General features: G+C 36.3%; 1 protein-coding gene across 1 annotated transcript in view; it reads right to left on the reverse strand.

The window, feature by feature from the left end:
- cacna1g (calcium channel, voltage-dependent, T type, alpha 1G subunit) overlaps positions 1 to 4,620 on the reverse strand; it is a 241,173-nt gene extending 236,553 nt beyond the window's left edge. The window contains exons 1-2 of the mRNA XM_058793083.1: positions 4,063 to 4,620; positions 3,187 to 3,494 (exon numbers count right to left, since the gene is read on the reverse strand). Of these exons, the coding sequence (XP_058649066.1) occupies positions 3,187 to 3,487 (301 nt within the window). The 5' untranslated portion in view covers positions 3,488 to 3,494; positions 4,063 to 4,620. The remainder of the gene's footprint in view (positions 1 to 3,186; positions 3,495 to 4,062) is intronic.
- Between the last annotated feature and the right edge of the window lie 3,855 nt (positions 4,621 to 8,475).

The following is an 8,475-nucleotide window of genomic DNA, read 5'->3' on the forward strand; positions in this document are numbered from 1 at the left end:
TACCGTCTTCTTTCCTATTGGCTGTCGCTCCCGAAAGTCGCTCTTCATTTGCATAAAGTTGAAAAATTCTGAACTCTGTCGCATCGCTGGACATGCCCCATCCGGTCACCAACAGTCGCTGTCACTCGTGTCGCCGGAAATCGCCAGCTCTCCATTGAAATAGGATCATGTCGCTTTGTCGCTGTGTGTCGCTTGTAGTGTGATCGGGGCTTTAAGCGTGCAACACATGCAGACTATATAATATTGTTTATATAATTAAATCACTTAAAAATTCTATAATTAATCATTTATATAATTAAATCAGTTTAATAATTGAATTACACCATATCACTGTTTCAATTTCAAAGCAATTATCTGTGCACTCCAACATTCGAAAGAGGACTTTCAAATGGAAGTTTACTTCTGAGTCACCTAAACTTTCTCTCTCTCGCTGTTACACAAGCTTTCTTAAGTGCACACACACACACACACACACACACACATACATACACACACACTCCCAAAATGCTGAAGCTACAAATGATACGCTAGAGGTTCCAGAGAAAACCCCATGACGGAGGACAAGTCAAAGGTTCAATAAACTATAGTAACACTCAAGGGAGAAAATATCTAATGACTGACAGGATACAAACACAGAATGATGAATCACAAAGACTGCAGAATCGTTTCCTAATGGCAACCAGACGCACAAGGACTTAAACTCTTTCATTACTTGCGAATCAATAATACAAAGAGACTTTTTTGATGAACTGATTGAGCGATCAACTGATGCACATGCCAAACTGCAAATGAGATTGTCAGCCGTTGCAACACAGACAAATTCGAAATTCTAGTTTTACATCCCAAGAGTGGAAAAAGTATGAAAATGAGCTTGTCCAAAGAATCTCAAATAGGACAAACACTTTTACATGCTTCCAATGGGATGAACAGAGGATCGATCTGAGATACTTTACAAACTATTAAAAAACAGTGACCTTTATCTAATGGTTACAGAGATGTATTAAAGGTCATCTATGAAGACTATACATATAAATAAAAGCTAACCGCTAATAATGAGTCCCAGAGATTCAAACCCCACTCCAAACCACAACAATGATCTAAAAACAGAAATTGCTGCACAAGGAATCACAAGAAGATAGCAGCATAAGAGATGAACTGTCTTGACACATAAATCTGCAAGACGATGCACAGAGGACACTCCCGTTTATGCAAATGCCACTGTATGCTATGATTTGTCCCTGTACTGTGGACTCGGTATCACGTTTGACTGTATTACAGTTACTTTACTTAAGCACCTTTTCATAGCTATTTAAAATCAAAATAAACAGCCAGTCTATTCATTGATCTCGACTTGACGGTGAACAGATTGTGTGTGCAGCTGTGCAGCATGATGATTCAAGGAGAGGGAATTCCACATCTTTTTCTTGACCACAGCTAATAGGATCCCTTTTGGCTCAGTCCTTTCCTAAGCGCATGAGCACACCGGACCGACGGGAACACGGCAGAAACAGTGGCATTTAAGAATATGGAAATGCAATGGCAAAAGCGGACTTTATCCTCTCTGAGGAATACCAGACCATCGGGCCCGGAGAACCACGAGGCCCACTCACACCCAGTGGCACTGTGTTTCATAAGCAAAGCATATTTTTTAGGGATGTGGGCTCGTCTAATGGGGGAAGAGCGTGAGGAGGTTGAGAAACAAGAATGGGGGAAAGATGAGTGTGTTTGATTGGGCAGCCTTTCAGAGCCCACAAGTCTCATCATATTTCCTACTGAAGAAAAACAAAGCATTTGAACCCAGACATCACAATCACGTCCAGCCAGCTCGTTCGATCCAAAAGAGCATTCTTTCCTTCGGCGAAGCTGCTGCGAGTCCATCGAAAACCAAACAGATCACCTACACCCAGAATCAGTCATACTGCAAGTGCACACCTCTGACTCACACATGCAAACCACATCCCTTCCTCACACGCTCGCAATCAGGTCCGTTTTCTCCTCTTTCTGCGAAACGACTGGCAGCTAAACAAGGAGTCCTCTTAAGGTACAAAATGAAATCATCTTGCTGCTGCGGGGATGAGAGCTTTAACAACACCCTAAAAATTATAGTCATTAGGACTAGATAGATGTGACTAATCTAAACCACTTGTTAGGCACTCCTACTGAAAGCCAAGCGAGGATTGATTGGTTTTCACTTAAATAATTAACTAATTGCAAAGTTAGAAATTCAATGTGGCTATTGATTTCTTGTCAAATTAATTTCAAAGAGAGTCATTTGAACCCTTCATCTGATCTTGTGGAAAGTAAAAAGCAATGGACTTATTGCCATGAAGATATAGGCCCAATACAATTTGGGCTGAATTTTAGGCACAATTTCATGGTAATTATTAACTATTTTAGGTTTTGCCAAATTGGTGGCTAATTCGTACAATCTGCTTATGGTTAGGTTTAGAGGTGGACCTTCATGCTTACTTTTTTCTAAAAATGGTACATTTTCATATGAATCACATCATAAAAAAGTCATACAAAAAGACCACCTTGGCCACAGAACTGCCATATGATAAATTGTTAACCAGTGCATAGTCTTTATACAATGACTTTGCTAATTTTGATGATAAAAAGCCAAAGGCACATTGTGTGCAGTTCTTAGCTCTAGAAATTCAAGACACCAAGCAAATAACTTAACTCATCAGTGCTAATAAATGAGGTAATGTCATAAAGTGCCTCAGAGCGATGCCTTGTTGGCCAGTTAATGGAATATAATGACTTTCCTCAGCTTGTTTGTCATACAAACGCATAAAACTGCGTTAAGACGGTTATGAGCCTGTTGAGGTAACATTCATGCTTGCCAAGACTCATAAATTCTGATATTCTGCAGGATCTATCGTGTTGTCTTCAACAACACTAGCGGAATTAAAGCCCTTTAATTTTTGTAGCCATCGAGCTATCAGCACAATGGGGACTTCAAAATATAATTTTTTTGTGTGTGTTTGGGAGTTGTTTTCGCGATTTACCTCATTTCCAAAGAGGACAACTTAATAAAGGCAGAATTATTTACTAATATTGTGTCGAATACGTGGTTTTCAAACCTGAGACAGCGCCCGGCGGCGTTCGCCGTAGCGCGTCCTACCTGAACAGGTGAATGCCATCCAGGTGAGGCAAAGGACTTGCATTTGAGTTTGAAAGGATATGGATTGCAAACCATTTTCAGACACCAACTCCTTGGGCGCGTGGTCTGCTTCAGATAGAAAAACACAACCGGTGCCAAAGTCGGATAGGGCAAGGGTTCCCCGCCGCAAGCGGACGCCTCCTCCGCCGCTGCTCCGGCTGCGCTCTCCCGCCTTTCGCCTCCATCAGACTCAAGCTCACTGCGCTCCCCGCCACCGGACAGGTCGTTAAGTCGTATAAAAGTCCTTGGAAGAGAGGAGCTACCCTCTGCTTCCCTCAACTGATGGTCCTCGGAGATATTTCCTCCATCTTCAGCCATCATTCACCCCCTTGAGGAGAGAAAACGCATGTATTACCAGCTGTACAATAGAAAAAGAAATCTGATTTTACGCAATTATGAAATGTATTTGAAAAAAAACATGAAAAATTAAAAGCCATGGTAGAAGAGCGTGCATGTCTATTTACACGTTTGTATTAATAAAATGATACTTAATGAAATGTATTAAGAACAATGTATCTTGAGTTAATTATTTAATAACGTCGGTGCATTTGAACAAAGAAGAGCCTATATATAAAGGCAGGACTTTTGAGACTATTAAAATTTTACAGGCTGGTATTCAGTAATGAATTGATGGAACTGTCTACTAAGAAAAAAAAACAATAAGCCACACAAACAATACGATATGGTACTTTGGTGTCCTATCATTAAATAAATAAATCCTTGATTAAATAATAATAATAATTCTACATTTTAAATAAATGCCAATTATGACTTACTTTTAAACTTGGTACTACATTTTAATATGATTACACAACATATACTGATCAGGCAAATGAGCGTGGTTATGTTTAACAATAATTCAGTCAAGTCGAATATTATAAATGTTGATTTCTTACCTGTAATGCTTTTCTTTATGCCCAAATCGAGCTTACTCATCGCATGATCATTTCGGTTGCAAAAGCAGTCCAAATGATGGTATTGAACAGGATCAGTTGGAGCTCGCAGGCTGAGTTTCCAGGTGGCAGTTACAGCGCAAGCAGGTTTATGGGCATCTCAGTGACTTGGACATCATGCCTTAAGATTTCAACATTGTATTTCGATGACCAACAACCAGATCAAAACAAGGCAGGTCCTGCAAAACTGCTTCCCAATCCTCAATTGTGCGCTTCGCTCGTTTTCTCCGTGAGCGAGCACTTAAAAGTAATGATTAAAGATTACAATTTAATGTTTTTTTCTTTTCTATTAGATCACCGCAAGATTTACTGTTCAAAAGTATTCACAACAGTGACAATTATAGATCCTCAGACAATTAGTAAAATCCTTCAGAATCTTTTCTAAAGGTGCAAGCAGTGATTTGCTGTCTGCATATGAAAAGGAAAAGCTCGTGCTGAAAGGATGCGCAAGAGAGCTCTCTATGCTGAAGTCTTGTCTATTATTGCGAAAATACACAAGTCTCCAATGATTCTCCCAGTCGGCAAAACGGTCTATAGAACGAATCCGCTCATGCGAACCAATTCACAGCTGGATTCGGATTCAACTTCCAATCCCCGCCCCTTGAAGGCGCCTCCACCAATCAGAGACGACAATAACTCTGCCTCTCTTTTGATTGCATTAAAGAAATGTCAATCAACGTTGTACTAATATGTCTGGTGAAACAGCTGGAACCTTATTGTTTACACTGAACCAATAAAACTAGGAAGAGTTTGGGACCGGACCAAACAGACTATATGATTCGAACGTGTTTATTATGCAAGGACATTTTATGTCAAGGAACAGAAAGGAAACGATATATATGTGATGAGAACGACCAGTGCAGGGGTTTTCAAACTTGTTGACGTCAATGACCCTTTCCTAAAATGTAGGTAGCTGTACATTTCAATGAATAAAGACCTATAGTGTGAGGGGGAAAGTTTTATTTTTTTAATGATAAAAGCACATTAATAAAACATTGTCTGGAAAATATTTACATTGTTTAAAGTTAAACTATTCTTCACATTATTGAAGTAGCCTACTGATAAATGTACCACAACGGAAACATTTTCAGTTGAATATAGGCCTAATATCATGATTTCTGAAAGCAAATGTATAAAATAGAATAGCCTAATAAAATAGAAATGTAAGAAATAGTAAACATAATTAAGCCTAATTAATAGTATATGTTAACTTTGACAGCCCTAAAAATGGCTTTTGTAAACAGTCTCTAAAATGTTCAGCACACCCGCTTGTGTCCCCTAAAGGACCCCCTGCATTGTAAATTATTTCTGGCTGTCCTGCAACAGGAAGTTTAATGTCCCTATCTTAGATTGGTACTTTTCATAAAAAATGTTAACACATTTTTCACCACTCTAAACAATATTAAAACAGGATTTTAAATATTATTCAGTATAATGTGGCATTTTTAAAAGTTCATTATTATACACAGACAAACTAAAATTATTTGTACACTGTAAATTCTTTGTACACTGTTAAAAAAATGATAAGTCATACCATCATGTATTTTTTTTTTTTTTTTTTTTAACTCAGCAGATTAATTTAACCAATTTCAACATCTTTTTTTAAGTTACAAGATTCAACTCAATTTTTTAAAAGGGATAAGGCACCCAAAATTAAAATTTTGTCGTCATTTACTCTCAAGTTTACCCTCAAGTTGTTCCAAATCTGTATCAGTTTCTTTCTTTGGCTGAACACTAAAAGAAGATATTTTGAAAAATGTTGGTAACCAAATAGTTTCTGTTCCCTGTTGACTTCCAAAGTATTTTTTCATAAGTCAGCAGAGACCAGCTGGTTTAGGGTGAGTAAATGATGACAGAATTTTCATTTCTGGGTGAACTATCCCTTTAAGGCAGTTTAATATAATTTGAGTTAAAATGACTTTTACAGCCAATTTGATTCCAATAAAAAAATTAAGGCAAGATTTTAAGTAAGTGGAAATGTTAAAGTCTACATGGCCAGAGGTTTTTAAAACAATTAGATTAAAGCACAGAGGTGATGACCCAAAAGCATTTCTCATTAGCAGAAGTCGAATTATCATTTAAAAAAATAATTTCCTTGATTACAATGTACTTGACCCTACGATTTAATGAGATGAAAAGCTGGAATGGGTGAACAAAAGTTACAGTACTTAAAATGTCCTTGTTTTTGTGTATTCTACCATTTAATCAGGATGAATGTGTCCTCCCAAAGAATATTTCTGTCTTTAACATACAATAACAGTTCAGTACATTATCTAGTACTTTATCATTTATTAGTGCTAGTCATTTATTATCAAGTCATTGCAGATTAGAACAACTAAAGATAACTGGATGTTTAGTAAAATGTTTTAAATGTTGTTCCAGAGGTATGATGCTCCCCAGTACTTCACAATGTGTGGCTGCACATTATGAAACACCTTGTAACACAGAGGTAAAATGTTTTTAATCATGTCTATAAAATATGATCAACTGTAAGAGACCCACTTTCTGCACCTCATTGCTCTACTTTACATTGAAACTTTAAAGTGCAATAGCATGTAAGAGTGGGTAAACCCCAAGTTTCCCTTCACTGCCACCTATGGTAAAACAATAAAAGCACATCAAGGAGCTCACAGAGAAAAAAGTAATTGAGCAAATACAATATTGATGCAATACAGTTTCGACAGCTGCAATGGAAATAAGAGATATGTTGTAAAACATGATTTAAATGAAAAAGAAAGCAATATGCTTACAGCAGAAACATGACTGTTGTGGCAGCAGCACTTATAGAAAATAATTTACACAAAGAAGGTATACTGTATTACCACAGAAATATTAATTAATCCCAAGGTTTCTTCAGAAATGTGCAACTAGAAAATAAAATTATATTAAAACCTTCTTATTGTGTAAAAATGTTCTAATATACACTTCATAATGGCTATCTGTCAATTTTATTACTTTTTTTTTTTTTTTATATTTTATTTATTTATGTATTTATTTTTTGTCAGAATATATTCTATCCTATAAAATAAGGCAAGATGAAACTTTTATTTTAACAATTTAGAATATAGCAATTAACCAATTTAAACCAATTTGCTGAACATAAGAAAACTGACACAGAAAACCTGTAATGATTCAACTTGTGTCTGTCTGTAAAAGCAAGTCAATAATCTTCCCCAACTGAATATTCAATCAAATTACGTGATTAAACCCTTCGATTCCAATGACCAGTTACTAGATTATGCTAAAGTCATTTTATTGCACTCTGTCCAGCAAAGGTAATTATATATTGATTATTGGATTACAGCATTCAATGGTGAAAGCCTGGCATATCTGGAATAGAGTATGCCATTAAGACAATATAATGTTCATGCTTTTTGTGTAGCATATGAATTTATAGCTGGTGAAAGCTTATGAACTCCAGACAGCCTAATTTTTTTTTTTTACTTCTAAACCTTTTTACTATTTTTTGGTGTCTACAGCCACTTCTGTCAAGACAGTGGACAAACTACTCCTGTCACATTCATGAAATGCACAGAAAGAAACCTTACAATTAACCAATTGCAAATATTTAATAAGGAAAATATGTTTTGTAATTTATGGGATTTATTTCCTATATATTCCAAAATATAATCAATCAATAAATAAATGAATGAATAAAGTGTTAAAATATAGAAGAACATGATTAGAGACTGCAATTGAAGGACTTGATGCAATATGTAATTATTAAAGCATCACCTTGGAGACTACTTTCTCTTTTATTGTTGAATTTTTGTGTTAATTAAGATATGCTCGATATAAAGCATTTTTTTTTTTGTTTGTTTGTGGCACAGAAATAGGGGTGAGAGCCCTCAAAGCACTTTCTTTCATCTTCCTCTTTGAGTTTCCTCCAGACGTCATTAGTAGAAGATATTGGCTGTAATGGGCTGTGCAGTCGGCGTTCCCCTCTGGAAGAACACGTCCTGCCAGCAACTTTGCTAAAGTTCCGCCCTGATCCACTGGGGGCGAGGAGAGAGTTATCACGGGCTCTGAGATTAGAGGTCAGTATCTAAAACTGATCACCTTTTTTTTTAGGAATATTACCTAAAAATGTATTTTTGTAATCCTTTAAAAATTAATTCTACACTTGATATCATCAAAAAAATTTCCTCTTCCTTCTGGCAGAACAAAAATATTGAAATACACCTCACTCTATTCAAACAGTCTCCATTAAATCTGTCATTTTAAATTCACTCAAAACACATGGAAAAGAACGTTTTTTTTTCATAAACTCATTTGATTGTAATGACAGAATATATTTTTGTTTGACAATATTTCCATATTATGTCTCAAATATTTGGCTCGCATTAAAGGTGAATC

This window comes from Onychostoma macrolepis, chromosome 12, assembly GCF_012432095.1.
Source record: "Onychostoma macrolepis isolate SWU-2019 chromosome 12, ASM1243209v1, whole genome shotgun sequence".
NCBI lineage: Eukaryota > Metazoa > Chordata > Actinopteri > Cypriniformes > Cyprinidae > Onychostoma > Onychostoma macrolepis.